The sequence below is a fragment of the Stomoxys calcitrans genome, chromosome 3 (genome assembly GCF_963082655.1).
Source record: "Stomoxys calcitrans chromosome 3, idStoCalc2.1, whole genome shotgun sequence".
Classification (NCBI taxonomy): Eukaryota; Metazoa; Arthropoda; class Insecta; order Diptera; family Muscidae; genus Stomoxys; species Stomoxys calcitrans.
In genome coordinates, this window is record NC_081554.1 from 23,623,879 (window position 1) to 23,648,733 (window position 24,855).

A 24,855-nucleotide genomic window follows, 5' to 3' on the forward strand; every position below is an offset into this window, starting at 1 on the left:
TTCAAATCTCTACCCAGGATTTCATTTAAGGCTATTGTAATGGCACAGTCATCTGCCCAAATAACCGTATACTCATTCGGTCTCAGGCACATACCGGTATCGAGTGTCTCGAATTAGACCCCCAATCCCAACAATGACTTCATCTTGGAGACATCAGTCAAGACGCAGAGCTTATCTGCCCAAACAAAGCATCTGCTTCTTAATCTTATTTTTTGGGAAAGTGAATCCTGAAGACCTTAAAAGGAGTCGGTCCCCAGGGCTCTATAAATTCCCCCACACACTTCGTCCTGGAGTTTTATGTTTTAGCGCCGCCATACTATCCACATAAATTATGAGTATCGAAGGCGGTCGATTATTTGTGATTTAGTCAAGATTTATGGAAGCTGAGTGGACCGTTTTATGCGAATTTTGTATAGTAGTAATAGTTGAAAGTAACCCAAAAATACAAATAAGACATTTGGTGTTGAGTACCTAGGAGGAAGGCCCCACCTCAAAAATGAAAGGCATTCAACATTTTATGTGAATTTTGAATAGTAGTAATAGTTGAAAGTTCCCAAAAATAAAAAAAAGAAATTTGGTGTCGAGTACCTAGGGGGAATGCCCAACCCCAAAAACCCTCAAAACGGGCATATAGGCCAATCGGAAACAGTATGGGACTTAAATGAAAGGTATTGAACGTTTTATGCGAATGTTGATCAGTAGTAATAGTTGAAAGTAACACAAAAATACAAATAAGAAATTTGGTGTCGAGTACCTAGGGGGAATGCCCCACCCAAAACCCTCAAAACGGGCATATAGGACGATCGGAAACAGTATGGGACTTAAATGAAACTTATTGAAGAGTAGAGTGGGAATCTGATATAAAAACAAATAAAAGCGTCCTAAGTTCGGTCGGGCCGAATCTTTTATACCCTCAACCATGGATTGGATTTGTGAAGGTCTTTGCCCGATATCTCTTTATAGGTAAACAAATGAGAATGGGTAAAATTGCTATGCTATTGAAGCTATACCAAGTTATAACCGATTGGGGCTATACTATTGGTTTGGCTATTGGAGAACAAAGTGGAAGTCTTTGTGCAAAATTTGAGCAAAATCGAGTAAGAATTGCCCCCTCTATAGACTCAAGAAGTATAATCGGGAGATCGATTTATATGGGAGCTATATCTAGCTATGTACCAATTTAGACCATACTTAGCACATTTTTTGGAAGTTATAACAAAACATTTCGTGCAAAATTTGAGCCAAATCGGGTAAAAATTGCGCCCTCTAGCGGCTCCAGAAATCAAGATCCCAGATGGGTTTATATGGGAGCTATATCAGGTGATTAACGGTACTGACCATACTTGGCCCAGTTGTTGAAAGTTAAACCAAAACACTTCATGCAAAATTTTAGCCAAATCGGATTAAAATTGCGTCCTCTAGTGGCTCTAGAAGTCAAGATTCAAGATCGGTTTACATGGCAGCTATATCAAAACATGGACCGATATGGCCCATTTACAGCCCTGACCGACCTATGATTATAAGAAGTATTTATGCAAAATTGCAAGCGCCTAACTTGACTCTTGAACCGATGACATATGAACCGAACGTGTAAAGGGTCCCCCCCCACCCTATACCTAAAATTATTTCAAACTTACGTCTTTGCCAGCAATTTTTTTCAACGATTGTCTTAAAATCGTTTCAAATTTATCAGCATCCTCTTCGCACACCAAACGATCCTTGAACATGGAAACCAATTCACAATATAAGGCCTGTAGAAAGGAAAATAGAATTTAATTAAGATTTATTTGCTAAAGCATTCTATTCTATTTGCATTGGTGCCTCTCAAACAGGAGTAACTGCAAGGCAACAAAACAGACAGACCTGCACGAAAATTAATTTTAAACCAAAAAGGGGGCTTTAAAAATTCATTTGTGCTTACCTCACAGAAAGAATGCTCGGGATAGAATTTGAGATTTGCCAATGTTTTCATTATAAATTTTGGTGAAAATTGATAGTGAGCACAAGTGGCGTAACCATTGGTGCCCACAGCTCTGCCTTCGTTTGTGGTGCCACTTGAACTTCTCTTCCTTCTTGAGGGTCCAAAAGATGCTTGCAGCTGCCGAAAGCCATTTCAAGAGAAGGGATTGCATAAGCACACACATAGATAAAGATGAGATGCTGGCGTAAATCTCTTTGGGGAATGGGATGACATGAAAAGTGCACAAAGAAATACAAACCTTTGCATAAAATTCCATTAAACCTTCGGAAATGTATTGCACACTTTGCAAATTCATGCCTTTGAAGTGAGCTCCAGCGCCCTGACTAAGATGCTGATGATGGCCCAAAAGTAAATGCTCCAAATGTCTTTGTATTACAGCCAGCATATCCTGTTGGGTGGGATAGCTAACATGCAGCATGTGATTTATGGCCAAATAACGCGGTGCAATTTTCACTAAACTTGCATTAGCCGTCGCAGCTGTTGTCGTCGCCTGTGAAATGGAACCACATATTTGTAAACCACTTACATTTATCCATTCCAAATTGCTATTGCCACCGCCACCACTACCACCACTGTTGTTCTTGCTATTGCTGCCAACATTACTTCTGCCACTAATGCTGTTAGTGTTTGTGTTGCCGCCACCATTCTTTGCCACATTTAGGCCAGAATTTGAGCCGTTATCGTTGTAAAAGCCCTGCCGCTGCACTAGCTGCAACAATAATTCAACAATTTCACTGCAACCCCAAGCATCCACATAGCATAGATCCAAATTTTTCAAATAGATAACCAAACGTGTCTGCTTCGCTCTATACTCTCGGCCACGCACCCCACTTACAGCCATGCAATTCTAAATGGTAGTTCAGAGCACAAGGACAAATAAATAAATTGATAAAAATGACATAAATGAAATTTTAAAATGACATTAATGGTGGGTGTGGTACATTTGCCATTCGACATTAATTTTGAATAAAAATATAATTAAGGTTTGGAGGTAAGAGAAAAGGAGACTAGCGCATGCAGAATTCCTAAGCTCTAATTAGTATAAATTTTGTCTTTAAAGAAAAATTTTTCCTAAGAAAAAATTTTGTCTTTGGAGAAAAAAGCTGAGAAATTTTGTTTTGGAGAAAATTTCATAGAAATTCATCGAATTTTAAAAGCAGATTTCGGAGATTTTTTTCTTTTATCAGCAAAATTTTGTCTTTCAAGTAGTTTGTCTAAGGGAAAACTTTGGTTAAATTTTTTCTATATTTGAGTGGACTTTTGTCTTTATATTAAGGAAATACTGTCTTCATTTTAAGAATCTTTATTATAAGGAAATTTTAATCTTTATTTAAAGCTACATTTCTCTTTTATTTTAAAGAAATATTAGCTTTATTTTAAAGAAATTTTTTTTTAGGGAAAATTTAATGAAAATTTTGTCCTTTAAAGAAATTTCATAGAAGAGATAGAGATTTTGTCTTGAAAATTTTAGGGAAATTTCTTAAAATTTTTGGATTTAAAGAAAACTTTTAGAAATTTTGTCTTTAGAGAAAATTTCTTAAAAATTTTATCTTAAAGGGAAATTTGTGGTATTTATTTTTGGGATTTTTATACCTTTCACCATATGATGGGGGCATACTAATTTCGTCATTCTGTTTCTAACACCTTGACATATGCGTCTTAGACCTCATCATGATCTTATGGCATTTTAATTCGATTTTGCCATGAGTTAAACTAGGCGCTTGAAATTTTGCACGACTACTTTTTATTAGTGTAGGTCGATTGGGATTCTAAATGGGTTAAATCGGTCCATGTGTTCATATAGCTGCCATATAAACCGGTCTTGGGTCTTGACTTCTTCAGCTTTTAGAGGGCATAATTCTTATCCGATTTGGCAGTAATGTTGCACTTGGTATTTTGGTATCACTTCCAACAACTGTGCTAGGTATGGTTCAAATCGGTTTATAACCTAATATAGCAGCCATATAAACCCATCTTGGGTTTTGACTTCTTGAGCCTATAGAGGCCGCAATTCTAGTCCGATTTTAATGAAATTTTGCACGTGGTGTTTTGGTATCACTTCTAATAACTGTGCTAGGTATGGTTAAAATCGGTTTGTAACCTAATATAGCAGCCATATAAAACGATTTTGATTTCTTGAGCCGCTAGAGGGCACAATTCTCATCCGATTTGGCAGTAATTTTACACGTGGTGTTTTGGTATTATTTCCAACAACTGGGCTAAGTATGGTTCAAATCGGTTTATAACCTGAGATAGCTGTCATAAAAACCGATCTTGGGTCTTGACTTCTTGAGCCTCTATAGGGCGCAATTCTCATCCGATTTTACTGAAATTTTGCACTTGTTGTTTTGGTATCACTTCTAACAACTGTGCTAAGTATGGTTCGAACCGCTTTATAACCTGATATAGCTGCCATATAAACCGATCTTGGGTCTTGACTTCTTGAGCCTCTGGAGGGCGCAATTCTCAACCGATCAACAACTGTGCAGAGTTTGGTCCGATTTGGTTTATAACCTGATACAGCTGCCATATAAACCAATCTTGGATCTTGACTTCTTGAGCTTCTATAGGGCGCGATTCTAATCCGATTATACTGACACATGGTGTTTTGGCATCACTTCCAACAACTGTGCTAAGTATGGTTCAAATTGGTTTATAACCTGATATAGCTGTCATAAAAATCGATCTTGGATCTTGATTTCTTGTGCCTCTAGAGGGCGCAATTCTCATCCGATCAACAACTGTGCAAAGTTTGGTCCGATTTGTTTTATAACCTGATATAACTGCTATATAAACCGATCTTGGGTCTTGATTTCTTCAGTTTTTAGAGGGTGCAATTCTTATCCGATTAGGCTGTAATTTTGCACCTGGTGTTTTGGTATCACATGCACCAACTGTGCTATGCATGGTTCAAATCGGTTCATAACCTGGTATAGCTGCCATATAAACCGATTTTGACTTCTTGAGCCGCTAGAGGGCGCAATTCTCATTCGATTTGGCTGAAATTTTCCATGAGGGCTTTTTTTATGAATTCCAACAACTGTGGTTAGTATGGCGCAAATCGGTACCTAACCTGATATAGCTGCCATATAAACCGATCTTGGCTTCTTAAGCCTCAAGGGGGCGCAATTCTCATCCGATTTGGCAGAAATTTTGTGCAACGACTTCTCCCATGACCTTCAACATTCGTGTTGTCCAATATGGACTGAATCGATCTATAGCTTGATACAGCTCCCATATAAACCGATCTGCTGATTTTGTTTCTTGAGCCCCTACAAGGCGCAATTCTTATCCGAATGGACTGAAATATTACACAATGACTTTTACAATGTTCAGCATTCAATTCATTTATGGTCCGAATCAGATTATAACTTTATATAGCTCCAATAGCATAACAGTTCTTATTCATTATTCGCGATATACCGCGCAAAAAACTCCCCAAATGCTATTAATGGAGGAGGGTACATAAAATTCGGCCGGCTGAACTTAGCACGTTCTTACTTGTTTTTTTTTTTTAATTTTGTATTTATTGGTTTGCCCAAAAAGTAATTGCGGATTTTTCATATAGTCGGCGTTGACAAATTTTTTCACAGCTTGTGACTCTGTAATTGCATTCTTTCTTCTGCCAGTTATCAGCTGTTACTTTTAGCTTGCTTTAGAAAAAAAGTGTAAAAAAGTATATTTGATTAAAGTTCATTCTAAGTTTTATTAAAAATGCATTTACTTTCTTTTAAAAAATCCGCAATTACTTTTTGGGCAACCCATTATTTTAAGGTATTTTTATCTTTATTTTAAAGGAGTTTTGTCTTGTCTTTACTTTACGCGAGGTTTGTCTATATTTTAAGGAAATTTTCGATTATTATATTAAGTTATTATATTAAGGGAATTTTGTTTTGTTTTAAGGAAATATTGACTTAATTTTTAAGAAATTTTGTCTTGAAGAAAATTTACTAAAAATTTTGTCCTAAGAGAATTTCATAGAAATATTACCTTAAAAGAAGTTTTATAAAATTTTGTCTTTCGAGAAAATTTTAGGGAAATTTTGTCTTTTTAGGAAAATTTTGTGTTTAGAATTTTTGTATTGGGAAACTTCTAGAAATTTTGTCTTTAGAGAAATTTTCTTAAAAAAAAATTGTATTTATTGCAAATATAAATATTTTATCTTTAAAGGAAATTTTGTAAAAAATTATTTTAAAAGAAAATTTAGTTTTGGAAATTTTGTCTTTATTTTAAGGAAAATTTCTCCATTTTAAGTTAGTTTTGTCCACAAAAAAAAATTTTAGAGAAAATGTTTTTTTTTAGAAAAATTTGAGTTTCGTGAAAATTTCGTAGTTTTTAAATTTTTAAAGAATTTTTTTATTAAAAATTTCGTTGAAATTTTTTCTTACCAAAAAATGTTGGGAAAAATTTGTTAGGCAAACCATTGGAACATTTCGTTTTTGAAAAAAAAAAAATCTTATAAAATTTCAGTTTTGAGAAAATTTTTTAAAAATTTGGTTTTTATTTTAAGAAAATTTTGTTTTTATTGTAAGGAAATTTTGTACTTATTTTTAAAGAAACTTTATACTTATTTTAAGGAAATTTCATACTTATTTTAAGGAAATTTTATACTTATTTTAATGAAATTTTCCCTTTATAAAAATTTTGTTTTTAGAAAAACTTTCAAAACATTTTTATCTATTTTGTAAATTGTGCCTTTAAGTAGAATTTCTTGGACGGTTTGTAATCAAGGAAAATTCTTCTTGTCTCTACGTTTTTCTTCTTAGTTCAAGTAATTCAAATCAACTTACCTGTTTTATGCAATGTATTATATACGACGGTGTCAATTGTGTAGAACAATTAATTGTGACCAAATCATAACCCGACATATCCATTGTGGCCTGTTCCACCAGCAAACTTTTTGCAGCTCCAGCTGGCCCTATTATTAGGAATGGCGTATTTGCGGGTGCTTCTAAAAACGCTTTTAATTGCTGCAAATACATCTTAACAGCAGCCGTGGGTACCAAATCACCAACATTGTTGCCATCGCCAAAGCTTCCCGTGGCGGCGATTTCACTCTCATACGTATCGACGCAATTGCGCTCCGTATTGTAGAACATCAATTCAGAATGATTTGGATTGGTCACATACAAATTGGCCTTTTCAAAGAGCCAATTTGCAAACTCATTGTGGCGTTCTACTGGCAGAAATTCCAAAGCCGCATGACAAGCACAAATGGTGAATGCCTCACGATTTTGTAGGGCATAGTCACCATTTCCACGAAGTTGTAGTAGTAAAGCACGTAACATCCAGGAACGTGTTAAGCAGGGCAAAGAACTAAACAATATGATTTGGTTCTAGCAATGTTTCTTTATGTTTTTTTGTTGTGCGGTATTTTGCAAAACTTACTGTGCGCTTTCCTTTTCAAGCCATTCCATAGCAGGCTCATACAATTCTTCTATGTAACTTTGTAGCAAATCGCTAAATTCAAATTTTGTCAGTTGATACTCGAGTATTGATTTTAAGGGATAATCTTCATTGCTGTGTGCCAAGAGTTTGGGTAAATATGAAATAAATTAATTCTTAGTAAGAAAGCATTGCCTTTATTGACTTACTTCATGTTGACTATTCCCATACGTGAAATGGTTGCAGGCGAAGCATTTCGCACATCATCAGTTTCAAATATGAAATTGACATTATTACCGAATTGTATGCGCCAACCGGAGGGTAGAGTTAGCAATCTGTCAAAGTATAAAAGCATTAAGAATCAGCTCAAAGCATTTAATGCAAATGCAAACGGATAAGAGACTCAAGAAGTATAATGGGGATACCGGTATTTGGGAGTTTTATCTAAATATAGAATGAGTTGGCCCATTTACAATCCCAACCAATCTACATTTAAAAGAGGTAAGCGTGCTTTCGACAGACAGACAGATAAACAAACAAACGGATGGACATGGCTAAATCGACTTAGAATGTCTAGACGATTTGTTTGGTTTCAGATCAATATTTTGATGTTTTACAATTGGAATGGCGAAATAAGTATACCTCCATCCCATGGTTGAGGGTATACAATTAAAAAAAAAAAATAATTAAAACAAGTAAAAGCGTGGTAAGTTCGGCCAGGCTGATTGTTGGGAACCGACCATCATGGATTCCGCTAAAAAATTATGCAAAATAAATTTAAAAGGCATAATTCTATTCTACATACCAAACTTCTGTCAAACCCGAGACCGAGAGCCCGGTTTATATGGTAGCTATACCCGGTTATAGACCGATTTGGACCGTACTTGGCACATTTGTTGGAAGGCATGACTGAACCGTATGTGCAAAATTTTAGCTAAATCGGAAAAAATTTGCGGCTTCCAGGGGATAAAGAAATCAAATCGGGACATCGGTTTATATGGGATTTGGATCGTACTTTGAACAGTTGTTGGAAGTAATAACAGAACGCTACGTGAAAAAATTCCACATCGGACAAAAATTGCGGCTTATAGTGGCTCAAGAAGTCATTGGTTTACATGGGAGCTATATCAGGTTATAGACCGATTTGGGCCGTACTTGACACAGTCGTTGGAAGTCATAACAGAACACTTTTTGCAAATTTTTAGCCAAATCGGACAAAAATTGTTGCTTCCAGGGTCTCAAGAAGTCAAATCGGGAGATCGTTTTATATGGGAGCTATATATGGTTATAAACCGATTTTAACCATACTTGGCACAGTTGTTGGAAGTCTTAACAGAACAAGAAGTCAAATCCGGACAAAAATTGCGGCTTATTAGGGCTCAAGAAGTCATTGCTTAATATGGGAGCTATATCAGGTTACAGACCGATTTGGACACAGTTGTTAAAAGTCATAACAGAACACTTTATGCAAATTTTTAGCCAAATCGGAGAAACATTGATGCTTCCAGGGGCTGAAGAAGTCAAATCTAGAGATCGGTTAGTATGGAAGCTACATGAGGTTATAGACCGACTTTAACCATACTTGTCATAGTTGTTGGACGTCTTGAAAGAACACTTTCTGCAAATTTTAAGCCAAATTGGAGAAAAATTGAGGCTTCCAGGGGCACAAGAAATCAAATCGGGAAATCGGGAAATCGGTTTATATGGGAGCTATATCAGGTTACAAAATTGAGGCTTCCAGGGACTCAAGAACTCAAATCGGGAGATCGGTTTATATGGAAGCTATATCCAAATCTGAACCGATAGGGCCCATTTGCAATCCCCAAAAAATTTAAGAAAATTTAAACCAAACAAGTAAATGCGTGCTAAGTTCTACCGGGCCGGATCTTGGCTACCCACTACCATGGATTCCGCTAAAAATTAACCCTTAATAACTGAGTTTGTATTTCAATTATTTTGGTATCAAAAAGTCATATCGGGATATCGCTACTTAGAGAGGCTTATATCACCATATTGATCGATTCGGATAAAACATGGCACTGATGTTGTAAGTCTTAAGTCTTTGTTCCAAATTTCAGTCAAATCGAATGAAAATTTAAGCTTCTAAGGGCTGAAGAAGTAAAAACCGTGGATCGGTTTATATGGGTGCTTTATATGGTCTCCGAGCCGAGGACAGCCATCACAATTTACCGTGGGCGAAGCTACGAATGTCATCCGTGGCACCAAATCATCCAAGGCGTTGGACCCCGACGGAATCTCTACACTGATGACGAAGAATCTGGATTTACCTGGAGTTGAGTACCTAACTACTGTCCTCAACCTGTCTGTGAGTCGTACAGACCGATTTCCCTTCACTCACCAGTAGCAAAGACGCTTGAGGCATTACTCCTCCCGAGCCTCGTAGGAGAATTTCCAATCGCAAAGAATCATCATGGATTTCGTAGACTGCATAGCAGAACAACTGCTTTGCATGCCATCACCGCACACATTTGCCGTGGCTTCAAACAGCCCAGGCCATGGGATAGGATGGTCCTCGTGGCACTGAACCTATCGAAGGCATTCAGCCATGCCAAACTATTTGAGGACACCGCCAACACGTCCCTCACGCCAGGCCTGAAATACTGGGTCGCGAATTATCTGTGTGGTTGCCAGTCATTTGTGAAAATTTGGTATAAGAAGTCGAAGCTCCGTTTAGTGAAACAGGGAGTTCCCTAAGGCGGGGTGATATCTCCGGCATTGTTTAACCTCTATCTATCCTCCATTTCCCCTCGTCCAGAAGACATGGAGATCATATCATATGCGGACGATTGTACGATCATGACATCAGGCCCCCGACGCATTGATGACATCTGCGATAGGTTGAACGTCTACCTCAACGAACTTGCCTCATATTTCGCTGCAAGAGATCTAAAATCTTTAGCCAGACTATTCACTATAAATACGCGTGAGGTGAATGCCGAGCTGGCTGTGATGGTCGATGGATGTGATTCCGACCATTAAGTGTTTCAAAATATTTAGCGTCACATTTGACAGCCCTTACACAGCCACAGCATTTTGCGATAAAGTCAAAAGTAGAAACAAGGTCCTTGAGTAACTTGCCGGCAGCACTTGGGGTGCAGACAAAGAAACCTTTGTAACCACGTACAAAGCAATTGGCCGGTCTATGGTAAGTTATGCAGAGCCAGTGTGGTCTCGTCAGCTCTGTGACACTCAGTGGATTAATATTCAGATCTGTCGGAATGTTGCCGTTCGAACTGCGACGGACTCACTCCTTAGTTCTCATTTGGATTAACTCCATCAGGAGACAAAGATCCTACCACGGAGAAAATATAAGTACATGCTGTCTAAGTAATACCATTTGGGCTGTTATCGGAGAGACCATCCAAATCATATTGTGGATATTGTGGATATCCACCGCCCAGAAGCCTTAAGAAAGATTTACATGATCTAGAGCGTGAGGTTCAGGGCTACAAGAGAGAACCTCTAGAACAAGCGGCATATCAAGCGGGTCTAGACAACATTCATGCAGACACGGTAGCAAATGCGGTAAATAGCTACCGGATGAATGTAGTCCTGGGAAAACGACTGCCTCCTATTGCACCTGAAGAATTGACCTCCATCCGCAAACCAGAGTGGTTCTGGCTCAACTAACTTCCGGCAGATGTAGCCGCCTCAACTCCAACAGAGCAAGGATTGATGTCGACGTGCAAGATGTTAGTCCCGATTGTGACCAGGGACCACACAACAAACTTCCCCTATTTAACGGCCTAGCCAGACCCACTCGACTCAGACCCAGATCCCTGTAGACGCTTCTCATTTTGGTCGCAGAGTTCCTGGATCTTGAAACTCAACAGAATCAGGCAGACAAAAGATAGAACACATCAAACTGCTACAACAACAACACCCTATATCAATAAGAAGTATCTGCGCAAAATTTGAAGCGGCTAGCTTTACGCGTTCGACCGCAATCGTGATTTAGACAGACGGACGGACGGACATTGCTAGATCGACATCGAATGTTGAGAAGATCCAGAATATATATACTTTTTGGGGTCGCAGATCATTATTTCGAGGTGTTAGAAATGGAATGACTAGATTAGTATACCCCTATCCTACGGTGGTGGGTATAACAATGTAACTAAAGGTAAAAAAAAAATTAAAAACAATGAGAGAATTAAGTAAAGGCGCGTTCAGTTTAGCCCATTTATTTAAAGGGGTCAATAAGTTGTCATATCGAGCATAGTAGGCATTCAGTATTTAAGCAAGAGCCTGTGCTGCCCAGTCCCTCATCTAGACTCTCCACTAGATACCGCAGATTGTTCGCGTCCGCAATGGACGATACTCCGTATATTCCACTAACCGCAACCGGTAGATCTCAGCTGAGCTTCTCATGATAACGATGAACATTCTCCCATGCAATCCCATGGCAGCCGGTTGTATGTACCGGATTGACCCGATGAATTCCTTCATCGGCAAGGGCTGCCGCCTCAGTGTACCACACACTGCTACTACAACTACAACAACAACGATGAACATTATAAAGGTTGGAGCTCAAGGTTCCAGCCTATGTGGTGCTCATAGTTATCCCGTGCCAGACCTTGCTGCGGTCTAGTGCGCTTCTCCGTATTCCAAATTGAATATCGAGAACTCATACTTTTTTTATAAGCATCCCTGCTTTATCCTGTGTTAATTTTTTTAAATTTTTATCCTCTCTATCCCTGTTTGTCTGTCTTTGCAGCTTACGCCCGAAGAAGAAGCCCGCAACAAAATGATTATGCGCGAAAGAGATCGCGAGCGTAAACGAGTGAAACGCATGAATCCCGAATATCGTCGCATGGAACAGGAACGTGATCGTGATCGCAAGAAGGCACGACGATCCAATGAAGCTTTTCGACAGCTAGAGAAACTTCGTGATAAAATACGCAAAGAGCGTAAAAAGGGTATTATTGTGGATGAGGCGGCTTTGGCGCAGCAATTTAGTTTGGTACAGCCAACACCAGTGGAACCAGAAATTATTATATCGGATCCTGTAACGGCCGAACTGCAGCAGCAGCAACAGCAACAAAATGCCCAACCAGTGCGTCAAGATAACCAAACAACGGCACAACAACAACAGCAACAACAACAGCAGCAGCAGCAACAGCATCATACACCACAACAGAGACGTCGCATACAACATGCAAATAGTGGGAACCCCAGCAATGTTGTCAATATGGTGGGTGGCAGCACAACAAGCAGTACAACCACAACAACCCTTACGAATGTCAATAATAATAACAACAACAACATGATAAATCTACCCACGGCAGCTGCTGGCACAAATATGGTCACAGCAAATCCTACCGCTGCCCATATGTCCCAATTGAACAAGGGCGGCCTGCTGTATCCACCGCCCAACTTTCCACATCATCCTTTGCCCATTCCCGGTGTAGCTTTAATGCCTTCATTGTGCCATCCAATATTACATCAAAATCTAAGTGCTTCTCTATATCCACAAAATGGTATTAAACAAGAATATAATCCTGTCAATGAGAATTCCGGCTCCTCGAACAACGCCCATAACAATGGCCAGCAATCTGGGTCCGTGGGAGCCAACAATAACGATGAGCATGAAATGCCCATGATCGAGCCGGAAATAATACTGCAGACTTCATCGGATGTTATATCGGCGCCGCATCATTTCAACAATCATGCCCATGCCCATCATTTGCATCAACAGAATATGAATATGTTTTCGCACATGTCGCCACAGGCCCATATGGCAGCGGTGCATATGCGTGCCCATGCCTCGGCAGCGGCAGTTTCGGGGAATATACCACCGCCCTCGGCTAGTGCCTTGGTAGCGGTTGCTGTGGCAGCTCACCATCAACAGCAGCAGCAACAGCAGCAGCAACAGCAACAGCAGCAGCAGCAACAACAATCTCAACAACATCCAGCATCACATGCGAATGCCATGTCCCAACAACAGCCACCGCAACAACATCAAACGCAACAACAACAATAACTTGATTAATCCTAGGTTCTAGCATGCGATAGTTCCAAACGAACTCGAACATCGACACACGAAGCAGGAAGGAAAAGAACTTCAGAAACCAATTTATATTTTTAAGCAAAAGTTTTACACATAAAAAATTCGAAATTTCGAAATAATTCTGTGTGTGAGTTTTGCGTTGTGGACTTTTCATGGAAACCTGTCTGAAAGTGAGGTTTTGATGATTTTAAATCAAGGTTTGTTGGCTTTTTCGTTACTATAGTTTATTTTTTATATAGAAATACTTGAGAAAATATGATAAATTGAGGGAAATGTATTGGAAACAAGTAAAAATTACATTTAAAACCATTTGCGCTGATACAGAATGTTCTGATACAACCTCAAAGTTAAAAAATATTAAAGAAATCGTAAAAAACTAGATGGCGCCCCCTGTGCTCTCAAAAAGTGAAATCGAGAAATTGGTATATATGGGGACTACATCGCAAAGTGGCTTTTTCTGTATCATATTTGGAATAAATGAAGAAGGAGCTTATATAACCACCGGTTCCAAATTTTATGGAAATCAGATAAAGGGGTCAATAAGAAATAAATTGAGAGTTTGATCTAACAGGTGTTTTATCGAAAAAATGTATTGCCACGAAATTTTGCTCGAAAGCTTTAATTTTGAGGATTGTAGTGTGATTACAATAGACAGACGGACAGATAACCAGAAGGACATATAGACGGACGGACGGGCAGACGGGTGGAAAGATAGTTATATATGTTGTAAAGTCAGTCAGACGAACGGAAGGGAGGACAGCCATTTATGTAGCTGAAAACTCAAATGGATTGGAACTGTCGCAATCTGATCGTAGTCGTAAATAAGGTAGTAGGTGTCAATCTGTACTTTTTGGATCAAACTTGGCTAGTTTGCGTGGGAATATCATTGAGCTTTAAACTTGAATGGGGCAGCTCTCATTGATATGTGAGATGTTTGTTCATGGGCAAATTTGCAACTGCAATTGTTTATGTCAACATTTAATAGAAGGAGGCCACTGTGGCGCACAGGTTACATACACGCTCGCCTGGCAAACCATTGGCTTCTGCTACTTGATTGTTTAGGTTTCGGCCACATTTCTAGACAGCTTTGGCTGAAATTTTGTTAGTGGTGGGCTAAAAAATTCTACTTGCAAAAAATTGTCAAAGAAAGTTTTGGTACAGCCTGGTTTTGGGAGTTTTTAAGTACTTGGCTTTTCCCCTATATATAAAAATCAATTTGTGTTTGTTTGTAGATTTGTTTGTTTGTTTGTATGTTTGTGTGTTCCTTATAGACTCAAAAACGGCCTAACCGATTTTCTTGAAATTTTCACAGATGGTGCATAATGATCCCGTGGTGAAATAGGGTACTACATTTTTTGATATCTGAAGGGGGGGCGGACCCTCCCCCTTACCCCTAATATTCAGAAACGCCAGATCTCGGATATGGGTGGTGCGATTTAAACGAAATTTTGTGTGCTCTCATATAGTACCCTAAAAATAAAAATTTGGTATCCAAATTTCGGATGGGGTACCTAGTGGGGCTACCCCACCCTAAAACCTACCCAACATATATTTAGACCAATCAAGACAATATGGGACTCAAGTGAAAGGTATTTGGGATAAGAAAACGTATCTGATATCCAATTGTCGGCCCAAGTGCTAGGGGGACCACCCCAAGCCCCAAAACTCCCCTAAATCGGACATATTTATCGACCATGGCAATATGGTACTCAAATGAAAGGTGTTTGCGAGTAGAATACGCATCTGATATCCAAATGTGGGACCACGTTTTTTGGGGGTCCACCCCTTCCCCAAAACACCCCCCAATCAGGACTTATTTACTGACCATGGGAATATGGGGCTTAAAGAATAGGTATTTGAATGCAGAATTAGAATCTGATATCCAAATATGAGACCAAGTATTTGGGGGCCAACTCTCCCCAAAAACCTCCCCCAAAGGGGACACATTTACGACCATAGCCACATGGGGCTCAAATGAAAGGTATTTGGGAGTAAAGCACAAATCTGATCAAACAAATCAATATTCGGGAAAAGTGTCTATGGGGCACCCCACACCCACAACAACACCACACCCCCAAAACACCCCTAAATCGGACATATACCGATCATGGCAATATAGGACTCAAATGAAAGGTATTTGCGAGAAGAATGCGAATATGATATTTAAATGTGGGATCACGTTGGGGTTGGACCCCTTTCCCAAAACACCCCCAAACAGGACTTATTTACTGACCATGGGAATATGGGTCTTAAATAAAAGGTATTTGAGTGTAGAATTAGAATCTGATATCCAAATATGGGACCAAGTGTTTGGGGGCAGCCCCTCCCCAAAAACCTGCCCCAAAGGGGACAAATTTACGACCATAGCCATATGGGGCTCAAATGAAAGGTCTTTGGGAGTAAAGCACGAATCTGATATCAATATTTGGGAAAAGTGTCTATGGGGCCACACCACCCCCACAACACCACCCAAATAGGAAGTAGTTGCTGACTTTTGCAATATGAAGCTCAAATAAGAGGGTTTTTAAAGTGGAACACGAAATATATTTTCAAGGCCAACTCACTGAGTGGCCCCCCATCCACCAAAACACCATCCAAAGCAGGTCATGTTTGCCGACTATGGAAATGTGGGGCTCAAATTAAAGGTATGTGGGAGTAGACCTCGTATCTGATATCAATATTAGAGGCCAACTGTCTAGCTGACGTCCTACCACCATAACAACCCCCAAATAGGACGTATTTGCTCACCAAGACAAATTGGGTCTTAAAAAAAGTGGATCTTTATATTCATAGTTTTTAAGGCCAATACCCCAAACCGGACATATTTGCTGACTTTTGCAATAAGGAGTTTAAATGAGATTACAAATAAATGATATATGAGAATAGAGCACGTTGCTGATATATTTTCCGGCTTTGTGTTTGGGGAACCACTCCAATCCCCAAAACACCCCTAAATCGGGCATATTTACCGACCATGTCAATGTGGAGCTTAAATGAAAGGTTTTGGGGGATAGAGCAAGAATTGATACCCATTTTCGGGACCAATATGGTGGCCCCAAAATACCCCACAAACAGCAATTTTTTAGTGACCATCGCAATATGAGGCTCAAATAAAGGCGTTTGGGAGTAGAATACGAATTTTATATCCAAATGTAGGACCATGTATTAAGGGCATCACCCCTTTCCCAAAACACCCCCAAAGGGACAAAATTTTTCGACCATGCCAATATATGGCTCAAATGAAAGGTATTTGAGATAAGAAAACGAATTTGATAACCTATTTTGGGGCCATGTGTTTGGGGGACGCCTCATCCTGTAAACTCCTCTTAAGCCAATGGTAATATGGGGTTTAAGTAAATGGTATTTGAGAGAAGAGCACGATGCTGATATTTTTTCAGGGCCAAGTATCTGGGGGACCACCTCTCCCCCGAAAACACCACTAAATCAGACATCATGAGAATATCGGGCTGAAATGAAGTATTTCAAGAATGAAGTACACCTTACATGCAAACTTAAATTCGTAGACCAATAAAGATCATATGGGATTCAGATAAAGGCACTTATATTGTTAAACTGTTGGTCAAGTTAGCATGGTATTTTACTAAAAGATATTTAATTGTTGAAAATAAATATTCCAATAAAACTTTTGTTCCATATAAAGTAAAAGAAGGCGCAGCGGAGCGGGCCAGGGTCAGCTAGTAAGCTTATAAAGTGTTAGTTGGTGCTATGGGTTGCAGGGTAGCCAAGCAACTGTGGCCGAGCTTTTCACTAAGGAGGACGGCACTTGTTTTAGGGCCGAGGAAGCATAACTGGTCATTGCAATATCAAGCATAGAGGCGGACTTGTACGAGGTTCGTAGGGCGGAGGAGGTCTTAATACCTAAAGCCATACTATGCTTTTTTATACACACAATAGGATAGGGTTTAACATTTAGTTATTCCTAAGACCCCATAAAGTACCTAGCCATGTCCGTCGATCTTACTAAGATGTAGGTCGTTGGGAATTGGGGACCCATATTAACCGATTTCCGATTTGACCTCTTGAGCCCCTGGAAGCCCAATTTTTGTCCCATTTGGCTGAAATTTTGCATGTAGTGTTCGGTTATGACTTCCAACAACTGTGCCAAGTGCGGTCCAAATCGGTCTTTAACTTGATAAAGCTCCGTAAAAACCGTTCTCCCGATTGGACTCCTTGAGCCCTTACAATCCACAATTTTTGTCTAATATGGCTGAAATTTTGCATGTGGAGTTGTGTTATGACTTTTAACAACTGTGCCAAGTGCGGTCCAAATCGGTTTATAACCTGATATAGCTCTCATATAAACCGATCTCCCGATTTGACTTCTTGAGTCCTTGATTGTGGTAAAAATCTAATACGATCTAGCCATGTCCATCTGTCTGTTGAAATCACGCTACATTCTTTAAAAAAAAAGAGATATTGAGACGAAGCTTTGCACAGATTCTTCTTTTGCCTATAGACAGGTTAAGTTCGAAGATGAGCTATATCGGAATATATCTTGATATAGCTACCATTTAGAACGATCGACCGATTAGGGCCTTAGGGTCTTAGGGCCGATTTCGCTGAAATTTAGGACAGTGACAGTTTGGGTGTTAGGCCTCACGACATCCGAGTTCAATACCGCCTAAATCGGTCTATATTTGACTATAACTGTCATATGTACCGATCTCCCGATTTAAGGTCTAAGGCACATAAAAGCCGCATTTATTATCCGATTTCGTTGACATTTAGCACAATGAGTTGTGTAAGGCTCTACGATGGATGCATTATATGGTTCAGATCGCATGCACTTTATGGTTCAGACCAGATGCACAATATGGTTCAGATCGGCCTATATTTGGATATATTGGGTTGCCCAAAAAGTAATTGCGGATTTTTCATATAGTCGGCGTTGACAAATTTTTTCACAGCTTGTGACTCTGTAATTGCATTCTTTCTTCTGTCAGTTATCAGCTGTTACTTTTAGCTTGCTTTAGAAAAAAGTGTAAAAAAAGTATATTTGATTAAAGTTCATTCTAAGTTTCATTAAAAATGCATTTACTTTCTTTTAAAAAATCAGCAATTACTTTTTGGGCAACCCAATATCTAAATAGTCCATTTGCCTCATGACCATCACATTCGAATAATACTTATTTCTCGGCGACCGATTATATTAACCTACCGATTAACGCGTGTGCGCTAGGCCTATGAACACGTTTGCGTTCTTCTAGCCAGATTGTATACGCAAGCTAACATACACGCTCGTCTGGCAAACCATTGGCTTCTGCTGCTTTCTGATGCTTTAGACAGATTACTGTGTTTTAAGGTTTCAGCCACATTTCCCGACAGCTATGGCTGAAATTTTTATAGTCGGTTCATGTAACTAAAAAAATCCGGCTTGTAAAAAATTGTCAATGTCAGTTTACATGTTGGTACAGCCTTCATAAAAAGATACCCCTGGTTTTGGGTGTTTTTATACGCCCCACCGAAGGATGGGGGTATATTCATTTTGTCATTTCGTTTGCAACACATCGAAATATCCATTTCTGACCCTATAAAGCATACATATATTCTTTATCGTCGTAAAACTCTAAGACGATCTAGCCATGCCTTCTGTCTGTCTGTCTGTTGAAATCACGCTACAGTCTTTAAAAATAGAGATATTGAGCTGAAACTTTGCACAAATTCTTTTTTTTTGTCCATAAACAGGTTAAGTTCGAAGATGGGCTAGATTGGACTATATCTTGATATAGCGCCCATATAGACCGATCCGACGATTTAGGGTCTTATGCCCAGGATAGGCCCTTCGACATCCTTCTTCAATCCCGATTCGGATATAGCTGCCATATAGACCGATCTCTCGATTTAAAGTCTTGGCCCCATAAAAGACACATTTATAATTCGATTTCGCTAAAATTTGAAACAGTGACTTATGTTAGGCTTTTCGACATCCGTGTCGTATATGGTTCAGATCGGTCTATATTTGGATAAAGCTATCAAAAAGACCAATATTTTACAAAATTGAACAATGACTTGTACTTATTAGACCACTAAATATTCGTGCCGAATTTGGTCCAAATCGGACCATATTTTTATATAGCTGCTATGGGGGGCATAGATTTTGCATATACACCCTGGGTGGTGGGTATCCATAGTTCGGTCCGGCCGAACTTAACGCCTTATTACTTGTTAAGTGCTTGACTTTTCCCCTATCAATGATAGAGTAAGCTTATAAAACGTTGGTTGATGCTATGGGTTGCAGGGTAGCCAAGCAACTGTGGCCGAGCTTTTCACCAAGGAGGACATCACTTGTTTTAGGGCCGAGGAAGCATGACTTTGGGCTACAAATAGGGGCCCAGACTGGTCATTGCAATATTAGGCATATCACTACGCTGTGGATACAGGGAGAGACAGACTTGTACGAGGTTCGTAGGACGGAGGAGGTCTTAACGGCTTAAGCTATGCTATTGTAAATATACTATTGGGTTGCCCAAAAAAGAGTATATTTGATTAAAGTTCATTCTAAGTTTTATTAAAAATGCATTTACTTTCTTTTAAACAATCCGCAATTACTTTTTGGGCAACCCAATATAAATGTAAGTGAACGTGTCAGCTGCCTTTTTTATACCCACCATAGGATGGGGATTAACATTTAGTTATTCCGGTTGTAACACCTCGAAATATTCGTCTATGACCCCATAAAGTATGTACAATATATTCTTGATCGTCTTGACGTTCTGAGTCGACCTAGCCATGTTCGTCTGTCGAAATCACGATAGCGGTCGATAGGGCCGATGTAGGTCGTTGGGGATTGCAAATTGGCCATATCGGTTTAGATATTGCTTTCATATTAACCGATTTCCGATTTGACTTCTTGAGCCCCTGGAAGCCCATTTTTGTCCGATTTGTCTGAAATTTTGCATGTAGTGTTCTGTTACGATTTCCAACAACTGTGCCAAGTGCGGTCGAAATCGGTTTTTAAGTTGATAAAGCTCCCTAAAAACCGTTCTCCTGATTTGACTTCTTTAGCTCTTACAATCCGTAATTTTTGTCTAATATGGCTGAAATTTTGCATGTGGTGTTCTGTTATGACTTTAAACAACTGTGCCAAATACGGTCCAAATCGGTTTATAACCTGATATAGCTCCCATATAAACCGATCTCCCGATTTGACTTCTTGAGTCCTTGATTGTGGTAAAAATTAAAAAAAAGATATATTGAGACAAAACTTTGCACAGATTCTTCTTTTGTCTATAGACAGGTTAAGTTCGAAGATGAGCTATATCGGAATATATCTTGATATAGCTACCAATTAGAACGATCGACAGATTAGGGCCTTAGGGTCTTAGGACCGATTTCGCTGAAATTTGGGACAGTGACTTGGGTGTTAGGCCTCACATCCGAGTTCAATTGCCTCAATCGGTCTATATTTGAGTATAACTGTCATATGTACCGATGTTCCGATTTAAGGTCTAAGGCACATAAAAGCCCCATTTATTATACGATTTCGTTGAAATTTAGCACAATGATCGACCGATTAAGGGTCTTTGGGGCCTATTTCGCTGAAATTTGGGATAGTGCATAAAATTTGGCACAAAATGTTTTATTATTGATCTTAAGATATCTGCAAGATTTCATCAAAATCGGTTCAGATTAAGATATAGCTCCCATATATATGTATCGACCGATTTTTATTTAAATGGCCGTTGTAGCTACAATTTTCAACCGATCTGCACAAAATTTGGCACGAACAGTTTTGTTACTGATCTTAACATCTGCAAGATTTAATCAGAATCGGTTCGGATTTGGTTATAGCTCCCATATATATGTATCGCCTGATTTGAATTTATATGGCCGTAGTAACAACAATTTTCAAACGATCAGTTTGAAAGTCGGTTCAGATTTAGATATAGCTCTCATATACATATTTTTTTATGTATTGCCCGAATTAATAATTCGGGCTCCGCCCGAATTTTGCATTTCCTTACTGGTTTTGTTTTTAGGTTACTTTTAGAGAGCACACAAAATTTCGCTTAAATCGCACCAGCCATCTTCGAGATCTCGCGTTGCTGAAAATAAGGGTAAGGGGGAGCGTCTGTTATGACTTCCAACAACTGCGCCGTAAGTACTTTCCTAATCGGTCTATAACCTGATATAGCTCCCATATAAACCTATCGCCCGATTTGACTTCTTGAGCCCTTACAAGCCACAATTTGTATCCGATTTGGCTGAAATGTGGTGTTCCATTACAACTTTTAATAACTTTGTGAAGTACGGTCCAAATCGGTCTATAACCTAATATAGCTCCCATATAAACCCATCATCCGATTTGACTTCTTAAGCCTTACTCGCCTCAATTTTTGTCCGATTTGGCTGAAATTTTGCATGTGGTGTTCCGTTACGACTTTCAATAACTTTTTCAAGTACGGTCCCAATCGGTCTATAACCTAATATAGCTCCCATATAAACCGATCTCCCTATTTGACTTCTTGAGCCGCTGGAAGCCGCAATTTTTATCTGATTTGCGGTGTTCTGTAACGACTTCCAACAACTGTGCCAAATCAGGTCCAAATCACTCTATAATCTAAAATATCTCCCATGTAAACCGGTCTCTCGATCTCCTTGTCCGGTTCCTAGAAGCTTTAATTTTTGCTGGTTTGACAGAAGTTTGATATGTAGAATGAGATTATGCTCATCAACTTAATTTGGTTGGTATAAATTTTTAACAGAATCCATGGTGGTGGGTTCTCAAGATTCGGCCTGACCGAACTTAGCACACTTTTACTTGTTATACCCACCACCGAAGGATGGGGGTATATTCATTTTGTCATTCCGTTTGCAACACATCGAAATATCCATTTCCGACCCTATAAATTATATATATTCTTGATCAGCGTAAACATCTAAGACGATCTAGACATGTCCGTCCGTCTGTCTGTTGAAATCACGCTACAGTCTTCAAAAATAGAGATATTAAGCGGAAACTTCGCACAGATTCTTTTTTTTGTCCATAAGCAGGTTAAGTTTGGAGATGGGCTATATTGGACTATATCTTGATATAGCCCCCATATAGACCGATCCGCCGATTTAGGGTCTTTGGCCCATAAAAGCCACATTTATTATCCGAATTGGCTGAAAATTGGGACAGTGAGTTGTGTTAGGCATCCTTCGTCAATTTGGCTAAGATCGGTTCTTATTTTGATATAGCTGCCATATAGACCGATCCTCCGCTTTGGCCTTTAGGCCCATAAAAGGCGCATTTATTATCCGATTTTGCTGAAATTTGGGACAGTGAGTTATATTTGACCCTTCGACATCCTTCGTCAATTTGGCCAAGATCGGTTCAGATTTTGATATAGCTGCCATATAGACCGATCCTCATCTTGGCCTTTAAGCCCATAAAAGCAACATTTATTATGCGATTTTGCTGAAATTTGGGACAGTGAGTTATGTTAGGTTCCTCGACATCCTTCGTCCAGATCGTTCCAGATTTGGATATAGCTGCCATATAGAACCATTCTCCGATTTGTGGTCTTAGGCCCATAAAAGCCACATTTATTATCCGATTTTGCTGAAATTTGGATCAGTGAGTTATATTTGTCCCTTCGACATCCTTCTTCAATTTGGCTCAGATCGGTCCAGATTTGGATATAGCTGTCATATAGACCGATCCTCCGATTTAGGGTCTTAGGCCCATAAAAGGCGCACTTATTGTCCGATGTTGTCGAAATTTGGGACATTGAGTTAGGTTAAACCCCTTGACATAGTTCTGCATTATGGAACAGATCGGTCCAGATTTGGATATAGCTGCCATATAGACCGATCTCTCGGTTTTGGGGCCAGAAAAAGCGCATTTTTTGTCTGATGTCGCCGCAATTTGGGACAGTGAGTTGTGTTCTTCAATTTCACTCAGATCGATCAAGATTTGGATATAGCTGCCATATAGACCGATCTCGGGATAATATTTTGGGCCCATAAAAGCCACATTTATTGTCCGATGATGCCGAAATTCGGGACGGAGAGTTAAGTTAACCGCCTCCACATATTTCTGCAATTTGGTCTAGATCGATCAAGATTTGGATATAGCTGCCATATAGATCGATTTCTCGATTTAAAGTCTTGGATTTTACACATTGACTTATGTTAGGCTTTTCGACATCCATGTTGTATATGGTTCAGATCGGTTTATTTTTAGATATAGCTACTAAAAAGAGCAATATTTTGTTATACATAATTGAACAATGATTTGTATTTGGTCCAAATCGGATCATATTGGGTTGCCCAAAAAGTAATTGCGGATTTTTCATATAGTCGGCGTTGACAAATTTTTCACAACTTGTGACTCTGTAATTGCATTCTTTCTTCTGTCAGTTATCAGCTGTTACTTTTAGCTTGATTTAGAAAAAAGTGTAAAAAAGTATATTTGATTAAAGTTCATTCTGAGTTTTATTAAAAATGCATTTACTTTCTTTTAAAAAATCCGCAATTACTTTTGGGCAACCAATATTTCGATATAAATGCTATGGGTCACAAGGTATGCAGTTTTCACTGGATTTTGATGAAAGGTGGTTTACACATGTACCCAAGGTGGTGGGTATCCAAAGTTCGGCCCGGCCGAACTTAACGCCTTTTTACTTGTTTTGTAATAATTCACACAACTTTGTATTTTTTTATTTTTCTCCTTTTTTTCTTCTTCTCTTTCTAGACAGGACACCCTTTGTGATGTTGAATGTCCCAAAATGCCTATTTTCTTACTACATATATATATGCATATAGTATATATAAAAATTTTTAATATAATTATTTTCATTTTAGATTTATCGTTTTTAAGCTTTATCATGACCATTTAAAATGTATCGCGTGTAGTTTTTATGCACAATGTTTTATCATTTGATTTATAATGTGTTTTAATTTGTCCTTTCGCCAAGACCATACCTACCCTTCATATACAACATTAAATATTTCAAAATGATTTAAGTGATTTTCGCAAATTGTTGTGGTATTTATCCCCTACCCATTTCACCTACTTTTCATCTCTTGTGAGCAGTAACGCCACCCAAGCAACAACCTTCCTAGGCGTTTCATTGCAATCATTCGTAAAATTAATGACTTGTGGGGGCTTGTCATGTAATTGCACAATAATATATGCATTTGTTTTAATGTTCATTTATTTTAAACATGCATAAATTCTATGCGGCAGTTGTATTGTTTCTATTTTCAGTTTTAATATGATCCCATGCATCCCAAATCCTAAAATTGTCTTTGCCGTCACACCCCGCCCCTTTGTGTCTATCCACATAGTTTTGTAAGATTTAAATGCTTTAGTAATTAAATTCTATGCTAAGTGTAACACAATTACATATTTGGTATTCATTTTTTTTACAAAATTCAAACAGGGCCATGTGGCCCTTAAAAACAAATGCAAACGAATTGTAATAGTTTTTAAAAGCAAAAAAAAAAA

General features: G+C 38.8%; 2 protein-coding genes across 2 annotated transcripts in view; one reads left to right on the plus strand and one right to left on the minus strand.

Moving 5' to 3' along the window:
• LOC131995750 (protein kinase 4) overlaps positions 1–13,516 on the plus strand; it is a 28,941-nt gene extending 15,425 nt beyond the window's left edge. Inside the window, exon 2 of the mRNA XM_059364726.1 lies at positions 12,105–13,516. Coding sequence (XP_059220709.1) covers positions 12,105–13,370 — 1,266 coding nt within the window. The 3' untranslated portion in view covers positions 13,371–13,516. The remainder of the gene's footprint in view (positions 1–12,104) is intronic.
• The window catches only part of LOC106089469 (cytoplasmic dynein 2 heavy chain 1), a 99,684-nt gene that overhangs the window by 18,393 nt on the left and 56,436 nt on the right, over positions 1–24,855 (minus strand). Inside the window, 7 exon segments of the mRNA XM_059364725.1 lie at positions 1,638–1,751; positions 1,922–2,037; positions 2,216–2,544; positions 2,680–2,828; positions 6,772–7,317; positions 7,366–7,501; positions 7,576–7,701. Of these exon segments, the coding sequence (XP_059220708.1) occupies positions 1,638–1,751; positions 1,922–2,037; positions 2,216–2,544; positions 2,680–2,828; positions 6,772–7,317; positions 7,366–7,501; positions 7,576–7,701 (1,516 nt within the window).